Below are 20,237 nucleotides of genomic sequence, written 5' to 3' on the forward strand. Positions count from 1 at the left end.
ATTACAGCTGGCACTATTGTCAGTGGCATGCTGTTATAAAAAATGAATCAACACCTTCTGACCAGTCGGATTCAAGATTTCAGCAGCGCTGTGGTATAATAATCCTTACTCCTTAGAGTCACTTCCTGTAAGCTCTTATATCAACTAGTCATTTTAAATCATCATTAATAAATTATATTCTCCTAACCTGTAAATAATTTACACAAAAGACATTAAAATGACCATGTGTATAAACAGCTAGGGAAAAACTGCAGTAAAACAGATGAAGTATCACATCACCACAATAAGAGGTATCATTCACTGCCCTGGTACAGTGGATGTGTTTAATTGGTTTGAACATATAAAAATAAACCACAACAAAGCAACACACATTTTTGTACAAATAAAACCTGAAATAGTTCCATTGACAAAGATCGAGCTGAGTGCTTTTCACTCCAGAAAAGGTGGATACAAGATTTACATTGATAACTAAAACACTGAAATTGATCAGCAAACCTTGTTGAGAATGTACATATTCTGTTATCAAAATAAAGTTCATGGCATAAGGTTTTTAAAAGAGCTGCGTGATGACAATAATAATAATAATAATAATAATGTAACAATTCAAATGAATGACCTGTTTCAGTTGACAATATGAAAATAAAAGGCAAAAATGAGTTTTGTGGAACTCAACAAGGCATTTTAATGATAAGTTTCCTATGGGGCTTTCACACTGATAAAATATTCAAATCAAAATTTCATAAGAATTATACAAGTATAAAAGGCTACAAACATTAATAAATTACATCACTGACACAGACAACACTTCACAAGGTGCTAGTAAAAGAACTTTGACTCCCAGTAAGGGCAGTTGAACCCAAAACATGAGGCTGGTTGTAGAAACTTTAATTTTGACTTGACATTTTCCCCCCTCAAAGTTGTGTAAATGATTCAGTACAATACATGTAGTTTTGTTTATGTAAGGCCATATGAGATGTTATGCAATGATGATGCTTTTGTTCTCCAGGCAACACCGTTGTCTAACAAAATAAAAAGGACAAAGTAAGATGGTTAAAATAAAAAAAGCTCAGCTATTGTGTATCTACCAAAAAAAAAAAAAAAAAAAAATAGAAAGAAATGACTATTTCTATATCTTTATATATATTTTTCTTGTTTACACTTTGCAAAAAACTAGTAAAAATGTATAATGAAGTATTAAGGAAAAAGGATACAAAACGTATTCATTTAAAAAGCTATATACAGGCTACATTCTACATACTGTACTGTGAAGCAATATAAATGCATATTTCAGTCTAGGTTTAATGGGTGCTGCCTGCGAGACCAACAAAGGAGAGAAAGTATCCCTAACGTAGTGATACACATCAATGTGGATGAGGCTTATCAGAGCTCAAGGTCCCATGTAATTAGTGTTTTTGTTTAGATCATTTTAGGATATGAATTAAAAAAAAAGAGAAGCTACATTTTCAGTACATTACAGTAACATGAAACTCATTTCATACAAAAGACAAAATTTATTCAGGGATAAACACGATGATGTAAAATTGTCAGAAAAGAATCTGGTTTTAAAAAATACTTTGAGTGTTGCTAGCAGTTATCAGTATGACCTGTTAGTGTGCTGGACATAAAATTTCTAATTCTTTATAATGTGAAAGATGACCTTATTTTAAATAATGAACCTATTATGGTTAATATATGATTTGCATGTACTGAGATATCAGGAAATTTTATGAATTCGATGATTTTGGTTCCATGAAACCAAATTTGGCTATTATTGTCTGTGAAAAAAGTCCTATTATCAGTTCATGGTTCACAGTAGCTGTTATAAAAAGACATTTAAAACTACTCACAATATCACGGTTTTGTGCTTTGTTGATGTCTTTAAGTGCCTTTTGGCGTTCCTCAAACTATCTATGACATACAATTATATTAGGTCAATAAATATTATTAGTGATAGTGCTCAGCAAACAAAAGTAACTCATTCTAAAATATCCTTTTACCACAAGACAATAGGAAATATGGTGGGGTTGGACTCATGTGGGGCAGTCATTGTGAAAATGAACGAAAAAGTGTTCAGTAATACTTATTCAACATCGAAAGACAATGATAAGCCACATCCAAAGAGTAGAAACGAATTCCTTGATTTTAACCCCCATCCCAGCCCTCTCTACCGATGCATGCAACTGGATACATGCAAGGGATACTTTCTTTATCTTGGAATGACTGCTATTTATTATTTTATAATATCTTTGCAACCCCTGATAGACTGACAGCTGTAGTAAAACAAGACAAATTCTTCTTACAAAATATTAATAGCAGGTATTCTGTACATTTTTTAATATCTGAAAGTTATAAAGTATAAGTAGAAGCAAAAACCTATTCTGACCTAAGCTCTTCTTAGAAATCGAAAAAGTTGCGTGACTCGCACACTCCCCTTCCGTCTTTCAGTTCTTGTCCACAGTCTGGGGGAGGGGGGAGAGAGAGGGAGGGATCGGATCGGCTAGTCCATTGTGTCCATAAGAACGTCAGGAGAAAATGTCAAATCCCCTCCACTGTTCCTGTTACAGGAGGAGCTTCCCGTTCCGATGGATCTTTAAGATTTTTCCAAGTCTTTGTTTGGCTGTTGCCATGCCTTTCTTTAGCCGTTTGGCTGGGAGAGAAATAGAGTAATGTTAAAAGTACCCATAAGTCTGGAATTGTGCTTAATTACTAATAAACTACTTGTTAAGCATTATTCAGACCTACAAAAATGACCAAATTGTAAAGTTAATAATCAGTGTAAAGCCAGACAGATAACTTGGATGCTGATCTTCAGTATTTGTGTGTAGATGCTATCAAGAATTCAGTTCTATTTATTCATTTGGCAGAAGTTTTCTCCAAAGTAGCTTATGAGTGAGGTTTGAATACAGTCTAAGCACATAGCTAAGCAATTAAGCTGAAGAGTCCAAGTTTGACAAACTAACAGTACTACCTTCTGCTCACTGGCACAGAATCTTAAAAAGTGATATACGATTGCTCAAAAGCAAGGACAGCAGGAAAAATAGCACTCAGATATTTAGATTTACCTTTGGCATCTGTCGAGTTGCCACGTTCCACTTTTGCTGGCTGTGCTGAGGCATTGTTTGGAGATGAAGTGGAGGGACGTCTCTGATTGAGGAAGACTCCTGGAGCCATGGGCTGTGAGCCGCTGGCTATCTTGACCGTTCCGCTGCCGTACTCCTGGTCGGCCGCATTACCCTCCGAGTCCAGGGTTGCCTCTGGAGAACTGCTGTCCTGAGAGTGTTTCTGAGGCTCCTCTACAGCCACAGGCTTCTTTTTGATACTCTTCTTTTTCTTTTTGATCTTCTGCTGCTCTTCCTGTAACAAGGACAAAGTGAAACACGCATCAAAAGCAGCACCAGAGAGAGGAGAATGGGCTCCCCCTGCTGAGTCTTGGTGCCTTCCAAGGTCTTTTCCTTAGAGTTTTTCCTTGACATTGATTACTGAGGCCATTGCTGTCTATAAAACTATTTTGAGAAAATTTGTATTGTATAAAGGCATACAAGTAAATTTTCTATTCTATTGTACTGTGTATTGAAATAAAGCCAGTAGCTAATCTGCATAATTCTGATTACTGAAAAGCAGTAAAACCAGTACCAAGATCCTTCAGTAAAGGTTGACCAATATTATAAAACCAGGGGGGAGCCCTTAGGACATTCTGAGTCTTCGGAAAAGGCCTAAAATTTCCTGGGAACTTAAAAAGTACATGTCGGTACATGGCCATGTTTAACTGTTTTAGTAGTGGTTATTCGTCCACAGTTTTCTTCACTGATGTCTGCACTGCTCTATTTTATATTACTTTCTTAGCCATATAATGAAGGGCTAGACCTATAAGCTATGCCTCTCCAGAGTACACTACAGATTATTTTATGTGAAGACAAAAATAGCAAGTGGAAGTTGTTAACCTGATGAGAGAGTTTGGCAGCAGCAGCGGCCAAGCCAGTCTCTATGGACGCAACCCTGGCCCCTTCACGTGTTGGTCTTTCCTGTCGTGGTACAGAGGGCCCAACACGTGCTGTAAAATACAGTAGGGACAAATTTAACATTTACACCTCTTATACCAGAGACATCCTCTACTTTCAGCAAAACCTGAGGGGAATACTTGACATGATATAATCCATGATATAATCCATACCTGTTGGACTGTATGGAATGTCATCTGAGCTTTTCCTTTTCTTTGACCGTGATTTGAAGATGGGGCTGTCCTCTTCAGACTCCAGAGAAGGGTAAACTGAAGCAAACACAGTTTAGCAGATCTCAACACTCATCAAAACAATATTGAAGCATACCAAAGAATTCACAAAAAAGTATACATTTCAAATGTGCATTTAATAAACTCTAGTATTGAAGATTTTCCAAAGGAATAGAGGCTTAGCATAGAACAGATGCAAGGCAGCTGTTTAATACTCTGCCTGATGTACCTAGTCTCTTTGAACTCCTGCACGAAAAAAACAGGCAATTTCCAATAATTATCAAGGCTGAAAAAATCTCTGTTTACAGTAGAGAAAAATGCCAGTGTGCTTGATAAAATGCTCCCTAGTGTGATCTAGATTGCAAATATGTGTGCTAGTAATGACTAATTAGGGTATCAGATCAAAAAGCATTTAAAACAACAGTTTAGAACGATGGCTAATGGATTATTAACGGGGCTACTAATGGTCTTGCTGTTTTTGGAAAGGGTTCACAAGAAGCGCCCAGCTGAAAAAGTAGTTCGTTGGAATTGAACTCAAAGACAAGATTTGGAGATCCTTCCATGCGGAATAAACAAAACGCCTGTCACTTGGCTCTAATGAGAACCTTCCAGTCTAAATCAAAAAAGCAATTGCAATTGTAAATGACTCTGTTTCTCTTGGTACTGCAGAGTGGTCTTCATTTCAAGCACTGGAAAGACAGAACTACAACTTTCCTTCAAATAGGCACTGTATACACTGTATATATACACTGTATATATTAGAATTTGTCCCATTTGGAAGGCAGCATAAGGAGAACTGTCTTCAAATTGTTTTGGCCAGTTTCAAAATCATGGGGAATAGAATAGTGACTGTTTTTCTGGTTAAAGTTTCACCCAATGAGAAGAGGTACAGGTAAACCATACTTTCATTCATTCATTCATTCATTCATTCATTCGTTCATTCATTCGTTTTGATTAAAAGCTTGGTTAGGGTCGCTATGAATCCAGACACTATCCTGAGAACAGTGGGTGTGAGGAGGGGACACACTCTGAAGGCTTTAAAAAAAAAAAAAAAAAAGAAAAGAAAAAGAACCATGCACACACACAAATTAACATATTCATTCACACCTACTGACAATTTAGTGTAGCCAAACTGCCTACTGTCATGTTTTTGGGAGGTAGGAGGAATCCCACATGGACAAGGAGAACATCTGGAGAACATCCAGAGAAACTTCATACACACAGTAACCTCAGCTCAGGATCAAACCAGGGAACGTGGAGCTGTGAGGTCCACGTTACCCGCTGCACCATAAATCATACTTTAAAAATACATATTCATAGTGTCAATCTGTTGTATAAGTTTAGGAAGCGCTCATGATATGTCAGCTGAGTCAGCACATGTAAACTTGTCTTTGTCAATCAAGGTCACTCATATAAATGTTGCTGAAAAGCTCTCGTGGTGCCAATTTGAACCAAACAGGGCAAAGGACACAATATAAAGCCCCAAAGCCTATGTTGCAGTATGTCAAATCTTACCATAGTCTGAGTCCTTGAAGCATGCATCCAAGTGGTCCTGGTCATCGTCGTCATCAAACATGTCGCCACTGTCCACGCTGCTGCTTTTACGTGGTTTTTTTGGAGGCCGTTTGGCCGAGGGACGCTTGCTGTTGCTGGCTGCTGCAGGCTTTTTGCCACCCGTCCCACTGTGACAGTTGCTCTTGGCCTGGCTGTTGTTCCAGGCTGGCTGCAGGCAAGTGTCCGAGGACTGCAGGTTAGCCATAGACAACATGCCCTGGATGGCCTCCTGTGTACTGGGGGATGCAGGTGGCTGACTATAAGTCCATCAACACACAAATAAAACACAATTACATTATTCTCAAGTTGCCAGTGCAAACATGAAGAATTCTAGGGTTCAGAGTGCAGGAAAAGCAGCCAGAGGAAAATAAAAAGCACCAGAATCTATGCAGATGGCTGTAAGTCCAGTGAGGAACCATACAGTATACACATCACTCCCAACTTGTGAGAATCAAAAAGCTTTTCAAGTTTTAAAGAGAGAGGAAAATCAAGCATAGGTTATAGAGAAAGCATCAAATACGATGAGGATTGATGGTGTGGCTTGGGACAATGACAACAGTTCAGCTAAACTCGCTGAGAAAGTCTTTTCCACTACAGGCAGTGTGTGTGTGGTGCTGCTGCTGGGACGTCTGAGTTCAGTTTTGTTTTGTCATGAAAAAATCTGTAACCGTTTGGAAAAAAGAAAGCTTTTTCGACATGGAAAAGAGTAGAGACTGGGAAAAGAGGTAGGACTGATGGGATAGGTCAAAAAGTTGACAGACCAGTCCAGAAATAGCCAGCTAAAAATGCATAAACACTCAAAGCTGAGGGTGTGTCTGCTTGAGTAGCATAAAAGTAAAAACACACAGCACACTTTGGATTCAAGTCGCTGCATAATCTAAGGGCAATGGCAAATTCCTATGTTTCAAATGTCAACTATTTACTACAGTCTCATTACACTCGCACTAAAATGCAGGGAGCCTCTGAAATTTCCCTGCTCATTTGCTCTTTACCTAAAGCTTTATAATTATAAGGCCAAATAGCTATCTGACTACTAAAGTCAGAAAAGCACAGCTTACTATAGTTTTTTTTTTTTTTTAATTAAGTGGTAAGACACCTAGTTGAACTTACATGTATATAACAGACTACTTGGTTTCACAAATTAGTAACATAAAGAAACACACTTGGCATAATATTTTGATGTCCTTAATTTAAGCACCACTAAGCCAGTTGTGTTCATTTAAGTTATTGAATCCAGGTGTTTCTTTATCCTTGTGCAAGATATAAGAACAGTGCTTCCATCTGCCTCCAGCCTGTGGAAACCAGCAGAAAAATACAAATTTCTCCTGTCCAGATTACCACCTATTAAGTCATTAAGCAGTGAGCTGGAACAATGAGGAAAAAGTGCTTGTTTAATGTGGTTGAAATTGAATGCAGTCATTTCCTCCAAACAATCTGCAGTCATACAATTCAAGAAAAAATAATTTGAGAAATTAACATATTTCAGCAATGTTTTCTTTCTCTTTTGCTTAGCTTTCTGCCAATTTGCAGATTTCAGCCCAGTTGAAATAGACCATCAAAAATGGTTCAAAACAACAAGCAGTAAAATGAAGAAGAATGGCCCCAAGCATTCACTGCATTTTGACAAATTAATTGTGGAAGAATATCAAACAAATACTGGCTACACATGTAAATTGCTGACAAAGTGGTAACTATTCACATAAATTCTACAGTGAAAACTATTACTTCAGATATCAGTAGACTAGCCATAGAGGATGATAACTGCCTGGATGTGAATTAATTTCAATACATGCACGCACAGGGAAAAAAAAAACTTTTGCATAGTAGATTTCATGCAATGCAAGCTGCATTCTGAGCATTAGCCTCTATAATCTTATGGCTTAGCTATAGCTAAAGGCAGAGGCTAGTTTCTCCCTATCAACAGTCATGTCAGACCAGCAGTTTGATGAGTCTCTTGCAGACCTGGTTCATTTATATAAACATATATGTCATTGGCTCTGCACTCTGATGGAACAGAAAAACCAAACAAAAAAACCAAACAAAATGGAAACAGAACAATGCAACAGTTTGGTGATGTCAGTGGGTCGCAGGCTTGGTGCAGTTATTACAAGCAAGGTATATGCAACCAAATTTCAAGTGTTATTTACTTTGTGTGTGTGTGTGTGTGTGTGTATATATATATATATATATATATATATATATATATATATATACACATATATGCATACATACAGTAATGTGAAAAAGTCTTAGACACCCTATTTTTTTGTGCAAATTTTGTTATATATATTTATTTTATACTGTAAAAGAGAGTGTAAAGACAGTAATCTGAGTGCAGGGGTGTTCAAGCATCGTTTGTGGAAAGGAATGAGGGGTTGGAGAGTATGAGCAGGTAATGAGTGATTGTCCACACCTGTGTGTTAATGGCAGCCTACTCATGTGCCTGCCTTTCCTCAGTAGGCTGTCAATGACCCAAGAGAGAAGGAGTGATGTGGAGCTGAGTTAAAAGTGGCAGACTGAGCACAAACTTCTCTGTTGTCCACATTGAAAAACACTTTGTTTTGTTTAAAAAAAAAAAAAAGGTCAAGAAAATACAGCTCGGTCATTCAATGCCTGCATCCTGTCTCCTTATTCCTTACCAACACAAACTGGGTATATTTTGAGATTATGTTTTAACAATGTTATCATTACAAATTAAAACTGCAGCACTGCTATCTGTACACTTTCTTTTTAGCTGAAAAGTTTTAATTGAACAGTCTGCTTCTCACCACCAGAGTAGAAATGGTAGCAAACCCTTGCTTTTGCTTATGCACAAAAAACCTTGAATAGAGCTATGTCCCCTATATATCCACAACAAACTACAACCACAAACCTCTGAATGTCCAGACTCTTCTTGTGGCACCTTGATAAATACCGTAGTAATGTATATCATTAATTAATTAATTGATACTCTGTTTCTGTTTTGTTAGAAACAAATGCTGTGGATGGTCCCACATGGGCATGCAAAAGATTTGCACTTTCCAAAAACAGTTTATACCCAATCTCACCCTTGCTCAGGCTTGCTATCCAGCTTCTCACCTGGATACTGTAGACTTGTACTTATGAACTGCTGCTTCTGTGCTCATTACAGGACTCTTATTCACAATCTGCTCATCCTTTCAACACACTTAGTACTGTTTGACTACAGATGTAGAAGTGTAATGCTTTATAATTCCACTATACGGTGTCACCCAGAGATGTGTTCCCTTTTGGGTCTGATTCCTCTTACAAGGTTTCTTTCTCATCTCATCTCAGGGAGTATTTCCTTGCCAGAGTTCTTTCTTTGCTCAGGAGGAATCAAAATCTACAAATGGATTTCTGTAAAGTTGTTTCTTAAAAGTACCATATACATAAAATTTAACTGAACTGCATTACCTATCTGATACTAAACATGACCAATAATCACAGTGTTTTACAAGGCTGCTTTAACTATTTTTGCAGATTAGAACAGTTTAAAGATGGCATACCTGTTGTTGTAGTCAATGCCGCCCACTTGCTTGCTGGCCTGCAGGAGGTCTAGGATCCCTGCTGCACTGCCCCCTTTCTTTTTGCAAGCCTTGGAGTTACGCCCTTTGACCTCTGGCTTGGCCTCTGTGTCTATGTGAAGCGACTCCTCATCTGAAGAGTCTGCAGTCTGAATGAAAAGATGCAGTATACTATAAACAGAAATACAGTCATGAACACTAAGGTATTGGAGTTTATTGGGCTTGCTACCTCTGTTACAGTCATGTTACAGATATTTGTATTATGACCCAAATTCAGAGCGCAATAATATTTTGCAAATCTCACTGTTCTGCCATAACATTAATGGCTAAATCAGTCTGAAATATGAAATACGAAATAATCCTTCGATCTTTAAACCTTCAGTTTTCAATGTCTACTTTTTTTTTTAAACAAGCCATGTTGTCAGTTTCCAAATCAGAGGGGTGAATGAAATGAAAAACCTGTGAAAACTCTGGCTTTCTCTTTTCTTTAGACCTGTAGCTAGTCTCTGCTTTCGGCTAAATAATTTACAAAAACGCATGTGACTTGATAAGCTGTAATAGAAGATCTTCTACAGAAGCCAAGCTGGCTGACATTTAAAAAACTGGAGTCACTTTCAAAAAACGGCCAGTTTTGTTGTTTTTTTTCATATGTCTATCAGCTCTGATGTAGTATTCTTTCAAGTACTTGGTTCAGTCTTCTGAAATACTTTGCTGGGTCAGCAGCCAGATGACAGTTGATTACAAGATATTTATAGGTTCACTTCTAAACATTTGACTTTGTCTGGGCCCTGACAAGATGTTTAGTAGATCTGTCAAGCATTGCTTTTCAAAAATATATAAGTAATTAATGTGAACTTCTGATAATATTTCAGTTTTTAATAAGCATTATGCTAATTATTGCAGACAACTTGATCTATTTCTTTTGTATTCCATAAAATCAAATGAACATTCTCCTCTAAACTACTTTCATCATACAAAGAGATCATTGATTAAAATCTGATCCTATATTGCATATGAATTTAATGGCTTTGTTGATCATTTTTCATGTATTACGTTGTGAACTTTTGCATGCAAAAATATCTTAGCTTAAATAACTTTGTGTTATCTGTAGGAAATCAGTGGAAGTTCTTTAAAAAGGAAAGCAGTTCTGGAAATGTCCTGGAATATTTTGACATTCTTAGCCACTGTTTTATTAGTTGGATGACTAGTGAGAACAAAATGAATTTCCAATGTTCTATTAGTAAATTGTTTATACAGCTCAGTCAATCTTTTCCCTCATCAGAGGCAGCACAAGCCATGGAATCATCAATGACTTGTTTAGGAAATCCACAGTTATAAAATTATTCACACATCTCCTTACGTTTCTGCAGGAAGCTGACATTAGTAGAACCTCCACTAATTTCCTATAGATGACACAAAACATGCTTGTTAGGAATGAAGAGAATGTTATGTCAAGTAATAACTATGGTACTGTTGCATGCAAATGGTCAAATACGTGGAGATTGATTAAACCAGCTGCTAAAATCCCAAACCTTATATGATGATTATTTTTTATCAATATGTACATCGGGGAAAACTTGAGAATATTTACTGACTGTTTTTTTTTTTATTATTATTATTTTGAGAACTGTTGTATCATCAGAATTAAGGGAGTCTCCTTTCTAATGGTTAGCCACACAACAGTGACATTACTTTTAGCACTGGCGTTAATTTAAGTTTCAAATAAAATAACAAAATCCACAAAAAAAGTAAAAAGTACATTGCAAATGCAAGTAAAGAGAATCAAATAAAAATATTTTTTTTCAAAAAGATTACTTCTGATTCACACTCTCATTTTGCTTTTTTTTCTATTCGCAGATTTCTTTTTTTTGATGCATTTTTTTCCTTCTTTATTTTGCTTCTGCAATCTTTTTTGGCTTCTGACTTTTTGCACATTTTTTTACGGGGGTGGGTCTTAGAAGAAGACATTCACCTTAAATCTCTATTGGTCAACTGATTTTTGGAGTGGGAGGTGCCCACTTAAGGTTAGCCACACCCATTCCATTAATGGTGGTGCGTCCTCTGACTTGAACGAACGGAGCCCAGTGCACAACAGCAGGGAAACTATTGGAGTTGCATGAAAAAGCTAACAAAAATAATGAGTCGCTACTGAATTGTTTGTAGATGCATTCTCTTTATTTATCATACAAGTGATTCCATTTAGTTAAGTAGCAGTTTAACCAGATAACTAGGTGACGAAGGTGAAGCTGGCTACTTCCTATTCTGATTTTTTGTTTCCACTTTCTGACTAATTCCTGCACCATTATCTCTTCATTATCATAACGTCTCAGAAATCTGTCAATTCCACATGAAACTAAATATAATATACTTTCCATACGCTGAATATAGAGATTTACTATAGAATTTTGTCATTTAAGACCATTTCATATGAAAATAAGTGTAAAATATTATAATAATGAGATGATATAGGTATAGGAATTAGGCACAAAGTGCAATTTACCTGCATCTAATATTCTCAAATGTCATGTTCATGGGCCCATTATTAAAAAATCCTACAGATAAATTTCTTTATACTGAGTATTTCTACAATATCATTACACTTATTTTCAGATGAAACTGTCAGATTTTTGGGATGCTTTAATGATGAGGATATAATGGTGCATAAATTATTTTCCTATAACAAAACACCCTGTAGTGTTTTATTCATTATGTATCGTTCGAGGCTGGCTGTGACAACAGAAAGCGACACACCCTTTAAAACACACCTCCTGACTTTTTGAAAAGCTGTGTCAAGACATGACTCTTGACTCAAGACAAGTTCACTCTTCCCACTAGACTGGTAAACCAGTGCATTCCTTTGGTTTTTAGTCAGTTACAATGCACACATATGGTACTCACATAATAAAAAGTCCTTACATTTTACAGTAGTCCTAAATTTTAAATCTGGAATTTAAAAAAAATGTAGGGTGATGAAGGCTTGGGGTCTCAGAAATTGCCCATTTGGGGCCATTTGCCCAAAAGGTTTGGGAACCCCCTAGGCTAGTTTAGAGTGGTTTTAATATCATTCAAAAGACACTCAAATTTGTGTAGAGCTCTAGTACCAGATTTATTTTCAGATTAATAGTTAAACTTTAGATGACAGGCACATGTTTAACATTATAAATGTCCTGGAAATTAGTTTGATAAACTCTCTGTAATTAAGCCTTATTAATTCATTTCTTAATATGCTTAATAAATATACTAGATATTGTTGTGTTTTATGTAGAAAAGTATTCTCTCTAAGTGTGAAGGGACCTCCAGTTGGTTTCTCAAAGCATTCCAGCTTTATTATGATCTGGGACAGACAAACATTTAAAATGTTTAATTAAATATTTAATTAAATAAGTAAGATCTTCCTAGGTATAGATTCTTGCCTTCAAAAAGCCATATATCAGAGAAGTTCACTTGGTGACCCCCTAAAGGCTTGCAATGTCTGCCTTTGTGTATGTTGTTGATTGTGTATGCTGTCGGTTCACACCACAGATATTTCCTTCATCACTCATGTGGTGACACTTTCCTCGGCCCTGTGGCTTTCTCTCTTTGAATTCCTCTGTGTGTTGGTTTAGGTTGGAACATTAAGGGGAATTACTGCAATGCCTGAACACCCGCCCAGCACTGAGATCTGGGTGCCAACACATATGATCTCTATTGCGGAGAGTATACTTTAAACACACCCAGAAGGAATCTATTAGTTACTTCATGAAATAATGGATGGTGATTAAGTCCCAATTTTGTAGAATTTGAAATTAATCAGCATCTTCAAGTTCATGTCATTGTCTGTTTAGAGAAAAGGGTTGCGGTTGTTGATCCTTTAATTGTCCTTGGCTTCAAGTCCTCTAATAAGAACTATAAAGGGTGCTCATGCTTACCTTAATATCCGAAGATTGCATTTTTGGCTTTTTTGATGTCTGGATGGGCTCTGATGCCCGGATGTTTGACAGAACTGAAAAAGGCAAAAGGTTACCTTTAAAAATAATATAGACTATAAAACTAGTAAAAGAGTATATAACTGTGTCTCAAAGTCTTTATAATTCATTTCCTGAAAAATGATCATCTCCAGTACTAACAATAAATTGTTCCATATGGAGTAAAATGCTGCTTTTTATTCTGTATAACTTGCCACACTGGCACTACTCACAGGAAAAGTCCCTTTTAACTGGAGCCTTTTTCCTCCTGATGGGGAACTCGTCAATTTTGAGTTCGCCTTCATCTGAGACGTACTCGTACTCATCTCGTACTGGCTTGGCTTTATCTTCTTTCACATTCTGTAAGGAGCCAAATAAACTTGAGTTGGTCTGCGGCTTCAGTGTCTTTGCCCTGAGGGAAACATAACAATGTTAGAGCCATCAACAGAGCATCCACAATGGATCAGACAATCAAAATGAATCATAAAACTAACAAGTGAGAGATATGTGTTCTATATTACAATTCTCAATTCTTCTTTGGGTGTAGAACATAAATCCATTTTAGCCCAATTTATTTAAATGCAGCACCTACATCACCTACCCTGAATCACAGGGCCAAACTAAGAACACACTGAGAGAATAGTAATGGCACATTAATCCCATAAAACTGTCAAACAATGTACACAGTGATATACATACCCCAGCAATTTCTTGTGAGACATTGTAAACGAAAATCTATTGTCTCTATGTCCTAGAGGTGTTTTTTCAAATTTGTGCTCTTCCTCCATTTTTAGTAATGAATCTGGTTTGCTATTCTGCAAGAAAGAAACAGATCACACTAGTCAGGCATCATGCTCATAAAGGCTAGAGAGACAGAGAGCTAGATAGATAGATACAGAAAACTCTTTACTGTAAGATATGAAACACAGTTGAGATCTAAATCAGTCTGAGTAGTCCAGTTGTTTCAGTGCTGAAAGTGATCAGAATGAAAGACAGATCACATGGGGTCTGATGACCTTGGTGAACATATAGCCAAGACTCCCTCCATCTGTAAGTGCTTGGGGAACTGAAAGGAGCGTTTGGAAGGAAAGACTTGGAGCGACTACAAACATCCCAGGGCCGTTTGGCATTGACTTTTCCATGAAACCAAAGCTTTCTAATGTCTTCCGTTCACCAGAATTAAGCATTTCCTTCAAAAGCCCTCCCATGTCATCTAACAATAATCACACAACATGCTTACTTTTTGCAGCAGAAATGGGAGGCATATGTAAATGCTTAGTGAGGATGTCAGGGATATGACATAGTGTAAATGCATTAGGTAAAAACTCTGAGCTGGGGTGAAGGGCTGCTGCCTTTGATGAGTTCCAAACAGAAAGGATGACTGAGCCACAGAATTATTTCTGTTGATTGCTTTAATCTGAGATGTGTAAATCACTTTTGGACCAGTCCCCCTCTTCCTTTCACCACTTGGCAGGGGTTTAATACCATTTGCATTAATGTTCAAAGCTGGCTATGGGCTGATTTTATGTTAAAGGATGATCATAAGGTATGCTTTGTAGGAAACACCAGGTTCAGCTCTTTTAATTGTAGATAGTCTTACCTTGTATTTCCATTTTGCTTCTGTTTTGTTCTTGTTGGGTTCTCGCATCTCAAACTTCTCCACATTGTTCTGTTTATTGGTCTCTTTTTCCATGAAGCTCATCACACTCTTTGGAGCCTAGAGAATTTAGATTAGGAAATGACTAAAAGAAGTTCTCACACTTAAAACATTATCAAAATATAGCTCAGGTCTGATTGATTCTGTGGGTCACGCTTACTTTTTTAGGCTGATCCATCTTGCTGAGGATGTCCTTTGCGTGGGACTCGAGAGCTGCCAGGCTGGATGGCTTTTTCTCTGGCAGGCCACTTTCTTTCACTTTTTTCACTTTCTTCTTGCCACCCTCCTTCACTTTAGGAACTTTGGGGGGCTTTGGGGCCTTGGGCATCTTGGGTGGTTTTGGTGGTTTTGGAGGTTTGGTGGCTTTTTTCCTGGCTGGTTTGTCTCGAGGTGGAGTGGACATATGGGATGGAGACATCGGCTCTTCTGGTTCTGAAGGGGCTGATGGGGGTTCCTCTGCTGGAGGCTTGGAGTTGCTCAACTCACTCTTTATGGCTTTAGTTGCATTCTGGATGACAAGGGACACCCAGGCTGTTTAGTTTACAGTAACCATAAGCTTACTGATTCCAATAAAAGCTGCTAAGATAAACATGTAAGCAAAATATGTGTACAACATTCACTGTAGTTCTTAGAGATACTTTACATATTTCTCACCTCAGCAATCCGAATCTCTTTGGCAAGGTCTTTAATAAGCTGTGTGGGTTTCATGTTTTCAGGAAGCTCATCTTCATGTTCTAGAAGGGCCTTTTGCAGGGAAAAAATGATTAATGAACCAGTCCTGACACATTTCCAGTTTAGACAGATCTGATCAATATTTAATTAAAAAAAAAAAAAACATTACCTACCTGTTTTTTAGTCCATGATCTAAAGGCTCCATTGATAATTTTGGCACCGTGTACAAGGTAAGCTGCTGGTTGTTTATTTGCCTTATGTAAACCTGCAAGATAAATAAAAGGCGGGAAAAATGTGATTATATTTCTACTCTGTCATGCATTACTGGAACTAATTTAACAAGGTAAGTAGGTATGCTATTAACTTTATATCATATAACAGAGCGGTATTTTTCATCATACTCTACATGCATGACAATATTTATATAAAACACCATCAAAGCAGGCCACATTAAAAAAAATGGTAAGAAAATAATTTTTATTTAAAGGAATGACTTGACCAAACAGCAACAAATGGAAGCTGGTAGGCACAGAATAACATAATTCCAGGTACATAATCCTAATTGACGTCTGTTCACTTTTGGGTTGCTGTTTGACTGATTACCAATTTACCGGTAACAGTTCCATTACCGGAACTGTTCTTTCATCATTAACAAAATAATCGACAAGACAAAAATAAACAAATGTTAAAAAAGTATATTTGAACATCCTGTCAGCCACTGCAAATAACAATGGAGCCAGCTGGTTTTATAAAGGTACTGACAACACTCAAGACACTCAAAAACGGGTGCTGTGAAGCAATTTATGGCAATATCTACATGTATATTGCATACTTCCAAGCCATATCAGAGACAGGACGTGCCATCTGGTATTTTACATTTTGTGAGAGTAGCTAGCAAGTTACTGAGCAAACCCAACCCAGAGCAGCGGTGCTTGATTTGAAATGACTATAAGAAAGAAAAAGAAGAAAAACTTTTTTAAGAAAAAAGATTCTAGTGATATATCTAATATGCTTATGAAAACTGAAGGCCAAATATGTCACTTTATATCACAAGATTATAAATTATAGCAATTCCTTTATGATATCGTTTGATATACTGTGTTTTCACTGTATGTCCTCACTGCTTTAACAACTACTCTTGACATCCTCATTAGAAAATAGCAAATGTGGATGACTCCTTTGACACTGCTTAGTAATTCTGAACTACTTCCAACTTTAAAGAAACTGGTCCCTCAGTCAAAAGCATGACACTCCACTAAAAGGCAGGGGGATATTATATCAGAAATAAAAATAGAGTCCACTGGCACCTGCAGTCATTACTGTCCAATAACAATGACCATTCATACATCAAACTGATTGCTCCAATCTGCCAGGGCCTGAAACAGTTGCGTGCCTTTTTCTGAACACACGCTTCGACACTGATTACATTGGACTGGCTACATGGCCATTACAGGAAACATGCTGCTCACTGCATTAAAATTAACAACATGAACATAAAGTGAAGGCTGAAAAGAGTGGACTGAGGGGAGCACTGGGTCTGGCAATGAGCCAGGAGGCCTGTTGGGGAAATGAGTCACACACACACACACACACACACCTGAATCACACATGGATCTCAAAAAGATGACCCTGAAAATTGACTCCCCTTCCCAAGTATCTGAACATTAGACAGCCCACCGAGCAAGTGTTGTCGTCAAACCATCCAGCTGTGCGTGTACTACTGAGATCTGGCAAAATTAAGAAACGTGAGCACGATGGAGAAAATGGTGGAAAGATAAATAGAGAGCAGAAGGCCAGCTGAGAAGAGTTTAAACCGGCTTGTAATGGAGCAAGTGATTCTGCCTTTTGAAGCTAATCATCTGTGAACTCCATGATGCACTGATCTAACAACTGCAATAATATTCTTTGCTGTATGAGTTCTCCTCATCTGCTCAGCAGGCCTCAGCTGGAAAGAGGAGGAACCCTTATGACCCAACTCCTTCTGTAACTTTGCCTGCCCTTAATTTGTTCTTTGAAATTTAAATCAATAAATTTTTAGGTGTAATGGAATAAAAACAAAAAAAAACAAATGATAACCCTACAACCGATCATAAATTACTTGGAAGTTACTTGGATATTTATAACCAGACTTGCTCTGAGTTTTTAGGACTTAAAAAACAGTGTAGAAATGTATTGTTCCTCAGATTCACCTACTTTTAAGGCAAAAGGATTTAAACTTTTGGAATTTCGCTGTCTGATATGAGTCCAAACCACATCAACTAACTCTAAGCAGCATGCCTATAAAGTAATAACCTCAATGATATATTGACAAGCTATTTAGTATGGTAGTATGGGGTTTGGGACATGGCCCAAGTATTCATGACTCTGAGGTTATAATTAAATGCTGCCATTTTCTCAGTATTACAGAAGCATTATGAAAAAACTTTAATGTGCCCATTAACGTGACTGTCACAGTTACTGAGTACCATGTGAAAAAACAAGTTAAGTTGCTCCACTGTAATCTCACAATGCGTTGCTCATGCTGGGTAAATTCTATCTGCATCAGAGATCTCTGTGCATCTATGAAGCCGAAAGACCACTAACTCTAGTAAGCTAAAATATCACCTCCTGTTGCTGACAACATATGTTATTAACTAACCGATCTGTGTTGTCCATGTATTTTATTACCTAAACATTGTATTTTGTTCTCCAGCCTGTCAAACACATTATGCACGAGCAAGATAGTGTTAGCACGCTAGCGAGCAGACGCCCCAGATGACTCACTATTGCCCAATATAACAGAATTTAAATTACAAAAATAGAGAGAAACACAAAAACATCTCCTGTTTTTGTTCACAGGCTGGCTATCATGAGTTTTCTAGATAAACAACTTCACAACAGTGTAATAAAGAAAAATCGTCTGACTATCATTCATTAGCTTCAAACCAAATAAGAAACAAATCAATGCCTTTCTTGAGCCTTCAATATCAGACTCTATCACGTTTTCACTGCTGTTGGTTTACAGTCTCGCACTCCCTCTTATCTGATTTGCTGTGACTTCTGTCTGTCACTGTGTAGTCAGACTTCTTTTGTGGCTAAGGGTGGAGTGCGATGACGTTTGACATATGTCAACTGGCTTATGACGTATGACAGCATGACTACAAATTTCCCTCCAATTCAGTGCTGACTGTGAATTACTATCACAGGATTGTCAGGGAGACTCACTTCATATTATATAGTTTTTTCTGCTTCCTGACTCAATAACAATTTTTTAACTAAAAAAAAATATCCTACGCAATGCAGCTTTAAAAAAAATTAGCTGATTTAAAAAAAAAATGTAGCATATCATGTAAGATGTGCTCCATCTGGACCTTTTCCTTATGTCATTAAATAAACTTGTTTTGCATTATGTCAAGAGTATAAATATTTCAGATTTCTTCATTGTAGTTATATTGTCCTGCCTTCACAGGACAAAATGATACCCGCTAATACCTAGGTATTAGCTAGGTAAATGCTAGGTTCACTGCTCACTGGTACTAAGCTTATTAGACCATTAGACTGAAATCCATTTTACATAGGCTTTTATTTGTTAAAATGAGCACATAAATGTTGTTGGGGCTGAGATCAATTAATAGACAAAGTAGTACTCACTTTTAAACCTCTCCAGGTAGTGCCTCCCCACGTACCAGCACGCCGTCTCGAAGTTGGGAAATGGAGTGAGACTAGCGACCTTGAGTCTTTTTTCCACCTCATATGCCCTGATTGAAGAGAAGCAAATGATCTTTTACAATGTGTATTAATGAAAAGTGCACTTGAAGAGGCACACTTCAGCCTGCTAACAGGGTATCTGCAGGTTTAGGAGAGTTAGATTTAAGACTTTTTAAGACCTTTTTAATACCATGCAGAATGAAATTTAAGACCAATTTCATAGCAGCAAATTTGCAAAGAACACACAATACCACCAATTACCATTCTTAACACACAATGTTTATTGACATATAGAAAGAGAATGTGCAAGACCCTCAGAACCGTCTCCAGCTGCCACATGGAGAAGCCACGTTTGCAGGCGTTATGTAGGGTGTGGAGGCCACAGCTCCCCAACACAATCAGCTGTGTTCCACCAAACTGCTCATGATGTTCTTGTTACAGCAGTTCTAAAAACCTCCAATTAACATTCAGTCTATCCATAAAAATGGCTTTAGCAAGTCCAGCTGCATCGCACATTCCTGCAGAAAAAAATGATTTATAAAAACTGTAAACTGCAGGGCTGGGTGACCTCACTGAAATAATGAGAGTAGGTCTGGTATCTTGATATCAGTTTAGCTCATGTATGTAAAACTCCAAAAGTGCTCCATCAGAAGATAATAATTATTGCTAGTTAGAATAAAGAGAACTGATTAGTGATGGGTTGCTACTTACTTTGAAATGGTGGAGAAATTCCTGAGCTGTCCCATGCCCCATGAATTGCGACCCTAGTACATAATCTTTACTGTATGTGATCTCCCCAATATCCGACATGCAGGTCCAATTGCTTATTTTTGGAAGTTTCATTAAGGCTCTCGTCAACCATAAAAATAACCATTTCCTTGTTGATATCCGCAACTAGGAGCTTGTTTATGTAAGGAGCCCGTCCAGTTCGGATGTCTGCTGAAGCTGAAGCCACGGTGCTTGATGCTGAC

At 37.5% G+C, this 20,237-nt stretch overlaps 1 protein-coding gene across 1 annotated transcript in view; it reads right to left on the reverse strand.

The window, feature by feature from the left end:
* Positions 1 to 284: 284 nt before the first annotated feature.
* The window catches only part of phf2 (PHD finger protein 2), a 46,914-nt gene continuing 26,961 nt past the window's right edge, over positions 285 to 20,237 (reverse strand). Inside the window, exons 9-22 of the mRNA XM_026932571.3 lie at positions 19,210 to 19,316; positions 15,753 to 15,844; positions 15,562 to 15,651; positions 15,068 to 15,415; positions 14,851 to 14,967; positions 13,950 to 14,065; positions 13,484 to 13,662; positions 13,215 to 13,288; positions 9,289 to 9,455; positions 5,744 to 6,039; positions 4,172 to 4,267; positions 3,942 to 4,051; positions 3,063 to 3,354; positions 285 to 2,647 (exon numbers count right to left, since the gene is read on the reverse strand). Coding sequence (XP_026788372.1) covers positions 2,559 to 2,647; positions 3,063 to 3,354; positions 3,942 to 4,051; positions 4,172 to 4,267; positions 5,744 to 6,039; positions 9,289 to 9,455; positions 13,215 to 13,288; positions 13,484 to 13,662; positions 13,950 to 14,065; positions 14,851 to 14,967; positions 15,068 to 15,415; positions 15,562 to 15,651; positions 15,753 to 15,844; positions 19,210 to 19,316 — 2,173 coding nt within the window. The 3' untranslated portion in view covers positions 285 to 2,558. The remainder of the gene's footprint in view (positions 2,648 to 3,062; positions 3,355 to 3,941; positions 4,052 to 4,171; positions 4,268 to 5,743; positions 6,040 to 9,288; positions 9,456 to 13,214; positions 13,289 to 13,483; positions 13,663 to 13,949; positions 14,066 to 14,850; positions 14,968 to 15,067; positions 15,416 to 15,561; positions 15,652 to 15,752; positions 15,845 to 19,209; positions 19,317 to 20,237) is intronic.

This window comes from Pangasianodon hypophthalmus, chromosome 20 (genome assembly GCF_027358585.1).
Source record: "Pangasianodon hypophthalmus isolate fPanHyp1 chromosome 20, fPanHyp1.pri, whole genome shotgun sequence".
Taxonomy (NCBI): domain Eukaryota; kingdom Metazoa; phylum Chordata; class Actinopteri; order Siluriformes; family Pangasiidae; genus Pangasianodon; species Pangasianodon hypophthalmus.